Source organism: Gallinula chloropus (assembly GCF_964237585.1).
Source record: "Gallinula chloropus genome assembly, chromosome: 1".
NCBI classification, from domain to species: domain Eukaryota; kingdom Metazoa; phylum Chordata; class Aves; order Gruiformes; family Rallidae; genus Gallinula; species Gallinula chloropus.
In genome coordinates, this window is record NC_140085.1 from 207,503,420 (window position 1) to 207,517,758 (window position 14,339).

Genomic DNA, 14,339 nt, shown 5'->3' on the forward strand with positions numbered 1-14,339 from the left:
TGTCAAGTCTGCCATTTGATACAGAGGCATTGCTTTGATAAACTGTTAGTTTCCAAATAACACTAAAAAACCCAAACCAAACCACAGCTGGAAGATGTTTTTGGTACCTTCTTCAGTGCAAGAGAGCTGATTTTTTAAAATGCAGCTTTAAAGTATTTACCTTCACCTTTATCTTGCATTTAACACTCAACAGCAAATTACATTTTGCTGTAAAGTACAGTGCTGTGCCAAGCATTCCAAATTCAAGATCTATGGGGTGAATGGTTCTTTTTGCAGATTTCCCTACTTCCCCCTTGAATCTTTAAATAATAAAACACTTGTGGGATTTACAGCTCGTTAATGGGCAGAGGCTACTTTGAACTTGTGCAGGGAGGGCTGTGTTGCTTGTTTTTTCAGCTGTACCTTACAAAGGTACATCTGAACTATTTTTATGCACATTACTTGTATAAATTTTATCTGAAGAAAAAGAATGTTTTGAGATACTCCATTGGAGTTTCACAGAACTCTTGTTTTTGTGAACACTGGATTTAACACTGATTTTAAGGACAATTTTGTGCATCAAAAAACCAAGGTTTATTAGTTACAGTATAGTAAGCCTAGTTTAAGTCTCCTATTGTTTTATTAAGAAGCTGAGCTTCCAATAATTATCTGTAATGTATTTTACTAAATGGGTTTTTTTTTTCTCTGGTCTCTTCAAACCTTTTTCACTGTTCTCCAGCGCATTAAATCTGGCAGAGATGGCAGTGCACGTAGCCGCAGAGAAGGAAGTGCTGGTGGTGGTAAGTACTTAATGCCTCTGCTTAAACACCAGGTTTCTCAGGATCCTGAAGAAAATAGTTTTTCTTACAGTGTTTGTAAAACCTCCTTACCTGCTGAAATGCACACAAAGTAAGCAGTGAGTAATACATGAGCACGTCACGACTTTTGTTTCATACCTTGTGATTATCTCATTGCTTTATGAACCCTCAGACTGGTATAATAGCATGGATTTGGGATAAGATTTGTGGTTTATATACAGATCTCAGCGTATTCCTAAAGCAAAGTTTCTACTTGTTTTCAGTGCTGTGGACTTGAACATTTTATCCCACTAACTTTGGAATATTTACTCTAAGGAATCAATTATTATAACAAAATGGAACATGTAAGCCATGAAAACCAGGAATTCATTTTGTCTTTATTTAACAAGGAGAAAAGGGAATTTTGTGCCCACCATCTAGTCTGTTACATTAGGTGTTCATTGCAAGTTCAAGAGGTTGTTCTCCATAATCAGAAGACACCTGTATTGTCTTTGAGCTCCTCCTTCCCCTTTTCCTAGTATATCAGAGTTGAAGTACAAAAGTATTCCACAGAGGAAAGCTTGCTCTCTGACTACTGAGTCTCTCTGCTCCTATAGATTTACAGTGCTGACTTTCATAAATATAAAACTCTAGCACTAAGTCTGGAAACTGGCCTGCTTTGTCTTTTCTGCACTAAGTAGTCTGCATATTACAGAGCTAATGACTTTTCCCTCCCATTATTAAATCCATGAAATGTTAGTAATGTTAAACCTAACTGTTCCCTGCTGCTGCTCTAAGGAAACTAGCAGACTTCAAGCTACTTCAGCCACCTGGAAAAAAAATCCATTTTTGACCCAAATAGGAAATGGTTTCTTTGTATTCTGCATTTGGTTTATCTTAGTATTAGTGGGTCTCATAAAAAGATATCCCCTGTAAATTCCTGCCTCGCTTCCCTTCCTTGTACAGAGAAATTTTTTTTTCTTATTTGGTAATTTTATTTTGACACTTACATAGTAGATGCTTTACTACTTTTATCCAATTCTGTAGGGTCGTGAAAAGCCATGGAAATTTACTAGTATAATCATACATTTATGAAGACTGTTCTCAGGGGCTCTCTAAGAGTTAAGAATGAGTGTTGGATGCTTGAGAGAGATCTCTTTCTGTTTTCAGCTCAGTAGTTTCACTAGAGAAGCTTTTAAATCATTCCTTGATACGTAGAAAAAACACCATTCACCTAGGATTGAATTTTACCTGCTCTGGGCCTCAAGCCAAAGTAATTCTTGGAGTGAAATTCCTTATTTTGGTAACAGAGAGGGATAGAAACATTTTTGGACTCTGCTTTGTTACATATGTCCCAAGATCAGGCAGCCAGCTTGAGGTGCCAGCAAAACAGCAGTGTGACAGCCTCAGTCCCTGTTTTCTGTCTAGAAAGTGGAGATCAACTTTGCCTTTTAAAAAACAGAAATGAAGAGCAGTGTTGGTAGCAGGCAGAGGTATTTACAGCTGTGCTAAACAGTGCATCAGGCATGCAGCCAAATGGCACAAAGGGGCTCTTTTCTTACAGCTGTATTTTGCGATTATCCCTACACCCATTAGCAAAAAAGGGGCACATGATTGAGGGAGAATCGGCAATTTACCAGAGCGGACATAAATAACAGCCAAGGTGTAAAGATGCTGTGAGAACATTAATCCCCCAAGCTACCACTTTGCCAATACTTCTTTTAAAGACAGAAATATCTATAGAAAGTTGAGGTGTTTTTTTTAATGTAAACAGAAAAAAAATCCCTTCTCCTCCCAAGCTGAACATGTGAGAAACACGGACTGCAAGCTTTAATAATTCCAGAGCATTACTCTTTCCCCCCATAACCAGAGTAATGGGAGAAGAGCAAATGCAGACATTTAGGATGCTAACATAAAGAGGATTAGAGGGTAAGCAGGGTCAGAATTTGTCCTATCAATAAGTCTTAGATTCTTGCTCAAGATATTATGTCAAATTCATGAAAGAATGGAAAAAAACAGAGTTTGTGGGTAAGTGTGCACAAGAACACGTTTGAGAAGTCTCCCTTTGACAAATCCAGTGCCCAAGATCCAGCCTTTCTGGAAATGACTCAGCAAACAAGCAGAGGTACAAAGAAGGTGCTGTATTGAGACTGGAGTTAACTTTCTGCCTTGATTCCTAATTAAAAGCTGTGGTGAGATATAATGATAGATATTTTTAGAAAGAGTCAAAGGCATTACACACTTTCTAACCAGTAATGTTGACTCTGGGAAGCCTTGTCAGTGAAGAAGCTGCACATTCACATCAACATATGTTAAGAACTATGTTGCTGTTTGTCTGCTTTTTACTGTTGGTGACTGAGAGAACCCTGAAGACCCAAACATTACTTTGTGCAATGTTTGTTACTGTTTGCCAGGGTTATGAGTCTATATTTTACGGGGCAAGAAATTTCTGTGTGTGGCCTGTGTGAGCACACACATGAAATATTAACATGAGTTATTTTATTTCAGAATCATAGTACACTTCTGATAAATTAATGGCTTCAGAATAATAAAACCCCCCAAAATATTTCTACGCATTCTAAGATTAATCTCTTCCAGTGGTGTTGCCAAGACCAAAAGGTATCATTTTCCTACACTGTATGAGGGATTTGCCATCATTTACTGAACCCAGTGAAGCATGGAATCCTCCTTAGTTTGGTACTTACTAGCTAAATTACTTACTAGCTAAATGAAGTGTGTGTGCATTCCAAATATTTTAGGTATGATGCATGAGTTGGGTTTGGTGGGGTTTTTTTATTCTTAACAGTTCACTGTCCCCATACTTGCTGGCATTCCTAAAAGTTCCCCCCGCCCCCACTCCAAGTATTGTGGTCCTATATAGTTATTTATAATAGGAATATTAATAATTCAGGCTTTCTTGGTTTAGGAAATAGGATCTAAAATTGCTTTTATAGAGGAAACTGAGAAGAGAGCTAAGTCAGCTGGGTTTGTACTTAATAGGATACCTACTCCTTTGCTAATATAAATGGAAACAGAAGGTGCATGAGATGTACCAAAGCATGATTTGAAGAATAAAATTAGCATATGCATGAACAGCAGACAGATTGGAACGAGGGAGACCAAGAAAACAGACATCTGTGTCAGTGTCAGTGTGCTCTCGTCTTGTGAGAAGAATAAGCATTAAATCTAAAATGCGTACCCAAAATTGAATACATTTGTTCACTCTTTTTATAAAATCTTAAATTTTCTTCTCCCCACAAATATCAGATTGATGATTTCCAATCTTTCTGATTCACACTGGAAGCAGATGACATTGGCACGCTCCCTGAAAATTCTTCTTTCTAAACAAGGAGAAAAAAAAAAAACCAAAACCCAAAACTCTACTGAAACTCTGAAGGGAACTAACAGTACATCTGAGTATAGGCAGTTGTCAAAGATCTCATTTCCAGTAATCTTCTCAGTGTTTTGTGGAGATGGGATAGTAACACCCAGGATTTGGAAGTTAGGACACTGGGTTTTTTTACTACCCTGTGAGATTTTTGCTGTTGAATAGCATAAGGCCTTTCATAGATAAGGGAAAGTGAGACTTCCAGGAACACATTACCATAGCAGTGTTTACTTGGTCTCTGCATTTGCCTTGCTCTCTGAATGGGGAGTTTTGTGCTGAATGAGAGGAGCGAGGCAGTCTCGGACAGGAGCCCAAAGAAGCTCTGTTGAATTCAGAAGATGAAACGCTGAGCACTTTGCATTCTTCTTGTCACTTAACCTGTCCAGATGAATTTGGGAAGGAAACCATGCAATAATAATTTTGGTGTCTTTTGCCTTTCTCATTTCACCCGTGATGATGTCAGTGGAGAAATGTCTGCATGAGGAGAACACCTTAATCTCTTTTCTGTGTCTGAGCTCACCTAAGGAGGTAACTGAACTGACACACCATAACAGTTTTTCTTCTACAGAACTTCAAATCAAAATGAACTGCAGCAGAGTTAAAAATTGCATCTGCTTCCTATGGCATTTCTTATTTTTATATAATATTCTGCCTGCTGCACTGAACTTATTGGTCTCTTTGGTCAAACCAAATCCCTCTCTTCTCCAGTAGCAGTGTCTTCATCCCAGATATGACAGACACACAGAGCCACATTTAAACACATTCTGGATTTAGCAAAGCATCTGTAGTCCTTAAAACCATTAGCCCACTATGCACATCGTTAGGAGAGGAGGCAGATCACCAAACAGCCTTACCCTTTGAGAACTTTTCCTGGTGGGTAAAATGGTACTAAAAATTCTAATTTATGTTCTGCATGATACTGTAGGGATTTCTGATGCAGTAGTCTCACCACTGTTATTGCAACTAGTGAGAAGCCTTTGACAAATAAATATAAAATCATGGATTTTTTGGGTTGAAGGGAGATTTACACAGGTATCTTGCTAAATAGGAAGTGCAGAAACTGAAGGATTTAAAATTTTTTTTGCTAGATAGCACTGCTTAAAAGAGAATTATTCCAAAATAGGAGTAATTTTGCAGAATGTTGCTTTATTCATTATTCTGCCATATAAAATTAAGCTTTTTTAAAAAAAAAAACCAAACCCAAATGTTTATAATCTGATTCTTTTAGGGGCTTTGATTCTTTGATAGGGCTTTGGGCAACCTGGTTCAGTGGCGGTCGTCCCTGCCCATGGCAGAGGGGTTGGGACTAGCTGACCTTTGAGGTCCCTTCCAACCCAAACCAGTCTGGGATTCTATGAAATTAGTTTTTGTATGGAAATTGAGGAAATCTGAATGAACAGAACATGTTATTCTTGTAATGCAATGATTAAATATGCTAAACATAACATGGGCATGACTTCTAAAGGGATAAGAGGAAAGAACATACTGTAGCAGATATCAGCATGTGAAGTATATTAATTATAGGTCCCGGTTAATGCATGCAAGCTCAGGGGAAGATGATGTCAGCATGATAATTTTAAGTGTCAAGTATAATCACTTTACAGAGTAAATATATTTATAAATCAGACCTTGAAAATACCAGTTCCCATTGCTTTTTCAACTGCAATCTGAAGCCATATTCCTGGAGTCAGTTTATGTGTCCACGTTATCAACCCAGAACGAGTACACTGGGACTGCCTTCCACCTGAGTTGCAGTAATAACACCCCTTTTAAATAAAACTATAGTAAATACATAAATAATAAACATGTGTTAGTTGCAGTGAAGGTTTTCTTGGATACGGAGAGCAACTTAGTTCAGCACTGGTCTTCCATTACTCAAAACTTTATTTAATTAGGAGCATGAGTTTGTAAAGTTACTAGACTAATGCAGTGAGAATTCATTTGTGGTTTAAGAAATGTCTACCTGACGTTCTTTGATTGCAAGTGCAATCAGGCAGATGTTAATTAACACTCAGAGATGTTCTATTAGTAGAGAAGAACTCTACAAAAAGGGTTCTCATCCAGACTTTGTTATCCTTTGTCCCAATGTTACCTTCAGGGCTTTTTCGGTTTCAATCCCATAATCCAAAAGCTGGAATGTCTATAAAACCTTTGGCCAAATGATGTCTGTATACCGAATAAAAAACATACAGATGACCTATTTGCAAATAGAACTACAAAAAGTCATTTCAAGATGATATTTAAAGTTCTGGCAGCTTATGTTATACGGCCAGCAGGATTTTTAGTAGCTGCCATATTGGCAGCCAAATCCTGTATCCTGTGGCAGAGTGTCAAGAAAAGACCTACCCCACATGGCTTAGCAGCTAGGACATTCTTCCTGAAATTTGGAGCTGTGGGTTTGAATGCTCTCAGGTGAAGGTAGGCATTGAAGCCAGACCTCTTCCTTTTCCAGCTTTAAAAGGAAAGATGCTCTTCCTTCACATCTTTCGGTGTGCTCAGAGCATAACTCAGCCCATGAAGACCTGATGTGGTTTTGCATAATAGCTTCATCTAAACTAACGGTGGGCTGCTCCCAGAAGAGATGTAGACCTTCCCTTCACTCTAGCTGTAGATATAATGGTCATACAGGTAAAGAGGGCTGCATTACTTTGCTGATTCACTTGAGCAAGTGTTTTCATTAGGTTGAACGTATCAGTTACCTGCTCCCACAGCATGCAGAGGGTGGTGCAGGGCACAACAGAAAGGGCAGTGTGCTCCTTTCTGTGGTGAGGTGGGGCTGGATTGGTAGGTTCAGAGGAAATGAAAGGTGGAACTCCTTACCTCAGGTTGTTACAGATGCACAAAGGGAAGACTGAACAAGTTATTGGAGAATGATTTGATCAATCTGCTATTAAATATAAAGAGGCACCCCCTGCCCCCAAATGCATGCTTGATTTACGAATTGTTAGAGGAAGGAAATTATTCTTGGAGAGCTATCTTACATGCTTGCTCGACTTAGGATGCTCTTTCCTAAGCATCTTGTTCTCTTGTATGGACAGTAAGCCAGTTTAGAGCAGTAGGGCATCCATATATTCTTACTGCTTAAATGTTGAGAGGACACTGTGCCCACAGACACTTACACCTCATAGTTTTTTCTGGGGTGCATTTAGTCAAGGTGGGAGGTACTGATCAAATAGCCTGCTGCTTCTGGAAAGAACAATCTTGCCCCCCTTAGCATTTCTTTCCTTTCCCATCCCTGGTCATGAGTTTTTGCTGTTTTCTTTGCACTGCTACTAGCATTAACACTTTAGTGAGTTGGTTCAGTTCATTAAATGCATCAGTTTAAGCAGCTGAACCAAGTCAGAAGCTGAGAAAGCTCCATTTGCGTGAACAGCCACATTTGCTCACTGTCAGTACTCACCATTCCATTTACTGTATAGGCTCATAAATGGAAAGGGAAACTTAGGCACCCAGGTTGCAGGCTGAACATCCTGCAGGCATCATGCCACTCAGGATGGGTATTTTGGACAACTCAATTGTAGCAGTAAGTGTGTAAGTAACTTCAAAGCTATATGGGGCAGGGGGATGGGGGTGCAGTTGGTGAGGTTTAGGTACTTCAGTGGTTGGATATCCAATAGGGAGAGAGAAAAGGGAGGAAAATTTTGCTTCAAATTTTGGACTCATTGCTTCATTCCCTTCTTGAATGTAGCCCTAATAAATGTAAGGGTCCCAGTATGTCCAAGAAAGCTTCTGTTTTCAATTGTTTGTTTCAGGGCAGTAAAATGTGCAGGCAGCTTATGGGTGTTATGTTTATCCCAGCCATTTTGATTTGTCTAACATCCTTTTGGTTTTTTTTTCCTTCTTTTAGCTAATATGAAATCTTTTGCCTTCTAAACCACATGTGCTTTCTTCTTTCACAGTTGAAAACTTTTAATAGGGCATCATCTTCCTCTTTTATTTTCATTACACCCAGTTCTTCCTTTCTGGAACCAACCACTTGAAGCTATGGAATTTCCTTGACTAGTTCAGTCTTTCCCTAGTGTAGTTTCCACTCTATCGTACCTGTCTTTGCATCCCCTTACTGCTTCTTCCAACCTTATTCAGTATTTTGTAAACTGATTGTTTTCCATTGCACAAGACTTGGTGCCTACTCCTGTCCTACTCTTTCTCTCCCTGTTAAACATACTGTGTTTAACAATATTGTGTTAAACTAACGATGGCAAATAGATTTGCTTTGCTTTGAAGTTGCAATTGCAATCTGTGTCTTGTAAGCATAATAACCCTTCGAACTGTGACTGTGTGTGACTGTACGTAGTAGATCTTTCTTGGAGCAGAGACATTGTCTCTCAGTTCAGGGCTGTGGAAACTGCTTCAGTTGTATTTATCGAGAAATAAAGGTTTGTCATCTTTGTGGAAGTTTGGGTGGGTTTTTTTTTAATAGTAACACTATTTATAAAAGGAACATTTATAGAAAATAAGACAATGGAAATGTGTTGCCAAGTCCAGGCTTGGTAATCAGTGTTTGCTGAATAAAACCCATTTTTCCTCCTTACAGATGGAGGATTTTTAATAACAACATTGTTTCGTGCTGTCAATAGGCATGTTTGTGTTTGGCTGCGTGGCGTGTCCTGCCTTGTAAATACACCAAGCCAAACTTGAAACATTTTCTCCCAGGGGGGAAAAACAAATGCCTAAAAATTTGTTGTAGCAGACAAGATTGAGAGCTTGCCATGAATGTGAACAAGACATGCAGAGGTGAACAGAATATTTAAAGTGTCTGGAATACTGCTGTGGCAAGAGAATGTTAATCTGACGTGGTCTGGGCACGAGGCAGCCCTTGGAGCCGACACATTCCTTGGGGCCCGCTGCAAGCTGAGCTGCCAGCACAGTGTTTACAGCAAGATGCAGGGCCAGGATGGTTGTATACATGAACCGTGCCTGCCTGCCGTGCACACAGCACGTGCCAAATAGACTCCTCTAATTAAAAGTAAAGTTAGTGTTGTATTTAACCTTGACAGCATGGAACAGGTGGATCGTGCTAATACATCAGTAAGCACACAGGCATATGAAATGTCCGTGGACGTTGTGACAGTGTTTATACTTACCTTGCTGATTTTAACTCCAAGATGTGGCTGTAACTTATAAGCAACTGAAATGTCAGTGTGTGACACAGAAATATTTTAATGTGTTTATACACAGGCTTACTTTGGAGTATATATTTATTTTCAAATTAAAACACGCACACATGTGTAGACACAGTGTCCATTGTGTTTTAATGACCACTATTACAAATGAGTACTGTATCCATCATGAAAACATGGTTTCATCCAAATCTTGTTTGACAGATAGTAGCTGAACTTGTTCTTGTGTCATGATTTCATGGAACATAACAGCCGATTATTTGTCTTCAACTTTTCTTTTTTTTTCCCCCAGATAATGGTGGTACCAAAGGGGAAAGACTGAGTGCCAAACTAAAAGCTTTGCCTGGAACAAGTGGACCCTATGAAAGTAGCAGCAGTAAAGAACTAGGCAAGTGGGCATCTTATACCTTCTTACTTTCAAAGAAAGGGGAGATGGAAAGATTAAGTTGCTGGAAGAGCATGTAAAATTAGACTATTCGGAAAACATTTTCCTCACAAAATAAATGTGAGGAATGGTTTTAGCTTCGTTGTTCTGAGTTTACTATAAAGTAATTGTAAATGTTAAGAAATGTGGCCTGTGTAAATGCTTACTACTTTTGATATTTGTCTGCTGCATCCTTTCCTTGGTTCTTGTGGTTCTGCAGTCCTAAACTCTTCACTTTTCAAAGGGATTTAAAAACCCAAATCCATGTGGAATGCGGTACTTCCTAAAACGCCTTCCCTTAACCCACTCATCAGTCTTGCTGTTCCATGCACTTTTCTGAAGCCTTTTACTCATTTAATGACTGTAGTAAAATCAAGAGAAATGGATTTTAAATAAAGTTTCCATCACTGGTGCTCAGGTACTTTGCTCTTGTGGCACGCCCCGCCTCCCAAATGCGGTATCGTGCTCTCCTTCAGTGTTCATATGCTCTTTCTGCTCTTCATTTCAGAGACACCTTACACACGTGTAATGCTAAAACCTGCTCTTGGGTTCGATTGTATATGTTTGAAACAATGCTGAAATTACTTGCAGGCAACCGTTTTAAGTATATTTATTTAAACCCTAGATGCCTCCTATGTTGATCCACTTGGCCCACCAGAAGAAAGACCAAAAACTGCAGCAAGAAAAAGGCCTGAGGAAGATGACTTTGCTGATGAAGAACTAGGAGACGATTTGCTTCCAGACTAGCCTGTGGTCCCGTCGTAATTTTCTCTCCTTTTAAAAGTTTCAGCAGAAAAACTTTAACCCATAATGATTTTGTTGTGGATTTTGAGAAAATATTTGTGAAATACTTCAGATATACGATCTTACATTAGAAACATGGTTTTGATGTTACAGTATCTTTTATAATTGATTTTTTTTTTAAATAATGCTGAGGTTATTTTATTCATGCATAAAATCCACACGGGTATTCAGACTCATTGTAAACTATATAAAATGTCTAAAGCCTTTGCTTTCCCAGGTATTTCCAATGATAACATGAAACACAGCAACCTCTAAAACATCACCTTTCAATGCAAAGTACATGAAAGCAGTGTTATAAGGCTGAAAGTCCCATATCCTTCATCCAAAGCCAGAATTTATTGAAGGCCTCTGGGTTGACTTTCTGAAAATACTGGATATCACCTAGGGCATCTTTAAGGCTCCAATTCAACAAAGCACTTAGTAGTGATACTAAAGAAAGCATCTGAATTTTAGTCTAAGCTTAGCAGAAATAGGGCTGTTTTGCAGTCTCTTGGCAAGCTCCTAAGTATTGTTGCAACTACAGAGATGAGGGGATTTGTTTGGGGGGTTTTGGTGTGTTTTTTTCTATTCCAGGAGGTCAGAGCCAGTAGGATGGCAGAGTAGTTTGTTCAGAATTGCTTGTTAGATTTCAGCTTCTCAGCCTCATGTTGGGGATTGTGGCACTGACCACACAGTTACAGCCTGGGTCGAGTATGCACGAAGATCTTAATTACAGAAACCATTGTTTTGCTTGAACAGGTTTGATCTGAAGCCTCTGAGACGTTTGATAGGAACACAGGGTTCATGTTTTATATCACTCTGGGAAGATAAAAATATTAGCCAGGTATTCAGAATGCCCTAATAAATACTTGCAAAACTAGTACAGTGGGGTGGCAGGGACTCATCTCTAAAACACTGGTGTGAGTTTGGTTTAACAGACTTTGGTTATCACACTTTGAAGCGCAAGGGTTCAGTCTCTCAGAACTTCCAAGGCTCGTTCTCAGCCTTGGAGCTTAGACTGTTTCCCAGGTAGCGACACTGGAAAGTTCTCTTCTTATCTGCATGAAATAGGGTAGACAATGGCAGGACAAGGGGATGGATTAAAACTAAAGGAAGGAAGGTTTACAGTAGATATTAGGGGGAAGTTTTTTACAGAGTGGTGAGGTGCTGGAACAGGCTGCACAGAGAGGTGGTGGATGTCCCTTACCTGGAGGTGTTCAGGGCCAGGTTGGATGGGGCCCTGGGCAACCTTGTGTAGATGCAGGCTGGAGGTTGGTGTCCCTGCCTGTGGCAGGGGGGTTGGAGCTCTATGATCCTTGGGGTCCCTTCCAACCCATGCCATTTTATGATTCTATGAAATGTTCTTTTCTGGTTTTAAAAACATCTGCCTGGTCCCATAAGATGTCTGAGCCAGTGGTCAGAAATACTTGCGGAGCGGCGCAGTTGCAGGAACGATGTCCTGTGGGGTTGACGGTACAGGTAATGAACTGCTTTATGTGTAATGTGTTTCCCATGACACTGGTGCCACACTCAGTCTAGGATTGCAGCAGCTTCCCCTGGGTGGGATAAGCAGAGTGCATGCAGCACGATTCATGGAACATCCTGAGGAGCTCACTGAAGAAAGAAGACATGGTAAGTGCTGGGACCTGGCCCTTCTAGGGGATGGAAAAGAGTGTGAGAAGCAAGTGGATTTCACCTGTGGTGTTTCTGCAAGTCTCCCCTGTGCTGCAGTTTTCTCTCAGCATCAGGACAGAAAGGAAAAAAAGATGACCTTGTCTGCTGCAGGCAGGGATGGAAGGGGAAGGAAGAGGTAGCTGTCGTGGCTAAAGAACTTGGATACCATGCTGTGACACTAATGTGCCAAGCCAGAGCAGAATCTGGGAGAGGAGACATTCCATGTCTCTGAGAAATACCGAAACGCCTTGCCTCTTCTGTCTCTGGTGAATCCCCAGTTTCCGTGCAAGCTTTACCATCTGGCTTCCTTACTGGCAGCCCAAAGACAGTGGACACCTGTAAACACAGAGGCCATGTACTGCTATTGGCTGGGTATGTTCTGGGTCTATTGGAGCACTGGCAGGGGCTTGCCAACTCCAGCACTGGGTAGTCAGGACTACCCCTGAGGCTACCCCTGAGCCTGTCCCCACGGCCCCACCACTGCAAAACCTTGGCACTGGCACCCAATACCTCTATTTTTAATAGTTTCAATGAAATGTCAGTCAGAAAGACACGGGAGGGGAGATGGAAAGGCAATCAAGCTGAACAACTCTTGGAGAAGGGCTCAGGCAGCTGACTTCACCTCATGGCCTTGGACAATTAGACACCTACAAATCAATGGGGCCAGATGGGATGCACCCAAGGGTACTGAGAGCTGGCAGATGTGCTTGCCAAACCCCTTTCCATGATCTACCAGCAATCCTGGCAGACTGGGGAAGTTCCACTTGACTGGCAGATGTTACACCCATATACAAGAAGGGTTGGAAGGAGGATCTGGGGAAATACAGGCCTCTCAGTCTGACCTCAGTCCCGGAGAAGATCATGGAGAGGGTCATCTTGGGAGCTATCATAGAGCACATGCGTAATGGCCAGGGGATCAGGCCTAGTCAACATGGGTTTACAAAAGGTAGATCCTGTCAAACTAACCTGATCACTTTCTATGACAAGGTGACCCGCTTAAAGGACAAGGGGAAGGCTGGGGATGTGTCTACCTGGACTTCAGTACCGCCTTTGACGCCATTTCTCACAGCATTCTGACTGAGAAACTGGCTGCCACTGGCCTTGACAGGTGGACCCTCAGCTGGGTTAAAAACTGGCTGGATGGCCGGGCCCAAAGGGTGGTGGTGAATGGAACCAGATCCAGCTGGAGGCCGGTCACGAGTGGCAGCTCCCAGGGCTTAGTCCTGGGTCCAGTCTTATTCAACATCTTTATCAATGACCTCAATGAAGGGATTGAATGCTCCCTCAGTAATAGGGATGACACCAAGCTGGGAGGAAGTGTTGATCTGACTGAGGGTAGGGAGGCTCTTCAGAGGGATCTGAACAGACTGGACCGATTGGCTGAGAAACAACGGGATGAAGTTTAACAAGGCCAAGTGTAGAGTGCTGCACATGGGACATAACAACCCCCTGCAGCGCTACAGGCTTGGGGGAGACTGGCTGGAGAGCTGTCAGGCAGAGAAGGACCTGGGGGTGTTGGCTGACTGCAGGCTGAATATGAGCCAGCAGTGTGCCCGGGCAGCCAAGAAGGCCAATGGCATCTTGGCTTGTATCAGAAATAGTGTGGCCAGTAGGTCTGGGGAGGTGATTGTGCCCCTGTACTCGGCATTGGTGAGGCCACACCTTGAGTACTGTGTGCAGTTCTGGGCTTCTCACCATAAGAAGGACATTGAGGTCCTGGAGCGAGTGCAGAGAAGGGCAACCAGGCTGGTGAAGGGGCTGGAGGGCAAATCATATGAGAAGCAGCTGAGGGAGCTGGGGCTGTTTAGCCTGGAGAAGAGGAGGCTGAGGGGAGACCTTCTCCCCACCTACAACTACCAGAAGGGAGGTTGTAGAGAGGTGGGAGATGGTCTCTTCAGCCAGCTGACAGGAGATAGGACAAGGGGAAATGGCACTAAGCTGCCCCAGGGCAGGTTCAGATTAGATGTTAGGAAAAAAATTTTTATTGAAAGAGTTGTCAGGGTCTGGAACAGGCTGCCCAGGGATGTGGTTGAGTCACCTTCCCTGGATGTGTTTTAAAAAAGGGTAGATCAGATATTTCGGGATATGGTTTAGCACAGGACAGAAACAGTTGGACTTGATGATCTTAAAGGTCTTTTCCAACGTTGTGATTCTGTGATGGGCATGCTTAGGAC

General features: G+C 41.5%; 1 protein-coding gene across 1 annotated transcript in view; it reads left to right on the forward strand.

Annotated features, from left to right (window-relative positions):
• Positions 1–10,682, forward strand: part of IFT88 (intraflagellar transport 88) — a 45,391-nt gene extending 34,709 nt beyond the window's left edge. The window contains exons 22-24 of the mRNA XM_084262672.1: positions 719–779; positions 9,577–9,672; positions 10,334–10,682. Coding sequence (XP_084118798.1) covers positions 719–779; positions 9,577–9,672; positions 10,334–10,455 — 279 coding nt within the window. The 3' untranslated portion in view covers positions 10,456–10,682. The remainder of the gene's footprint in view (positions 1–718; positions 780–9,576; positions 9,673–10,333) is intronic.
• Positions 10,683–14,339: the final 3,657 nt, after the last annotated feature.